At 37.8% G+C, this 1,519-nt stretch overlaps 1 protein-coding gene across 1 annotated transcript; it reads left to right on the forward strand.

Annotated features, from left to right (window-relative positions):
* Positions 1-580: 580 nt before the first annotated feature.
* Positions 581-1,519, forward strand: LOC141559609 (olfactory receptor 10D1B-like). The gene has a single exon (XM_074297398.1). It carries the CDS (start codon positions 581-583, stop codon positions 1,517-1,519), a length of 939 nt encoding a protein of 312 aa, XP_074153499.1.

Below are 1,519 nucleotides of genomic sequence, written 5' to 3' on the forward strand. Positions count from 1 at the left end.
AATAGAGGTTCAATGGCCTCTTCACCATTTATCAAGTAAGTAAACTTGAAGAAATCTTTGAATTTCTTTGAGCTTCATTTTCCTTCTCTATTAATTGAGAATAGTGAGCATTCTACCTCCATCACAAAACTCTTATGAAGACTGATTATAGTAACAATTATAACAAACAACTAAAAAACACTTTAGAGTTTACAAAGCACTTTGATCCCCAAAATGACTTTTTTGAGGATATTATCCTTATTTTACAGATGAGAAAAATTGTGTCTAAGTTTGTCCAACTTATAAGCATGTTCAAATGTTTTTCTTTCTCAAGTCCAGAACACATAATTCCATGCTTCCTCTCAAATGAAATGCCATATAAGAGAGCAATTTTTCCCTTTTAAGTTATGCACTATAGTATGTTAGTCATATATAAACAATCTAATGAAAATTCTTTATTTCAAAACCAAAAGTGGTTTTATCTATATTTCTATGTGTATCTTTTGACAGGTATATTTTCTTCATGCTTATTGAATTTCATCTTGCATCTCTGATGTCTGTGTCCATCTTTTGGTGTCCTACGCACCAATACTAAGCTTTCATGGAGATGAAGAATCATACAGTGGTAACTGAATTCATCCTTCTAGGAATCCCACACACAGAAGGGATGGAGATAGAACTTTTCTTTGTATTCTTATCTTTCTATTTCTTTACCTTGCTAGGGAATTTGACCATTCTCTTAGCTATTATTTCCTCCTCTCGTCTTCACACTCCCATGTACTTTTTTCTGTGTAAGTTGTCAATTTTTGATATATTTTTCCCTTCAGTGAGTTCTCCTAAAATGCTCTTTTTTCTTTCTGGATATAGCCATGCCATTTCTTATGGAGGCTGTGTTTGCCAACTCTTTTTCTATCATTTCCTTGGCTGCACTGAGTGTTTCCTGTACACTGTGATGGCTTATGACCGCTTTGTTGCCATCTGTTACCCTCTGCAGTACACAGTCATTATGAGCCATAAGGTATGTGCCATCTTAGCCATGGGGACCTCATTTTTTGGTTGTATTCAGGCCACTTTCCTCACTGCCCTCACCTTCCAGTTGCCCTACTGTGGACCCAATAAGGTGGAATACTTCTTCTGTGATATCCCAGTGATGTTGAAATTAGCCTGTGCAGATACCTCAGCCTTGGAGATGGTAGGTTTCATAAGTGTGGGTCTCATGCCTTTCAGTTGTTTTCTCCTCATCCTTACTTCTTATAGTCGCATTGTTTGCTCCATCTTGAGAATACGTTCAGCAGAGGGTCGACATAGAGCCTTCTCCACTTGCAGTGCTCACCTAACAGCCATCCTCCTATTTTATATGCCTGTAGTTCTCATCTACCTACAGCCTACTCCTAATCCTTGGTTGAATGCTACTGTTCAGATCCTGAATAATTTAGTCACCCCTATGTTGAACCCTTTGATCTACAGTTTGAGGAATAAGGAGGTAAAATCATCCTTAAGGAAAGTGCTTCAGCAGGTTGGGTTCCTTCCGGAGCAATGA

This window comes from Sminthopsis crassicaudata, chromosome 3 (assembly GCF_048593235.1).
Source record: "Sminthopsis crassicaudata isolate SCR6 chromosome 3, ASM4859323v1, whole genome shotgun sequence".
Lineage (NCBI taxonomy): Eukaryota > Metazoa > Chordata > Mammalia > Dasyuromorphia > Dasyuridae > Sminthopsis > Sminthopsis crassicaudata.

Bases quoted from the DNA above. Each gene is read 5' to 3' on its own strand.
- LOC141559609 (XM_074297398.1), top strand. From the start codon at position 581: ATGGAGATGAAGAATCATACAGTGGTAACTGAATTCATCCTTCTAGGA.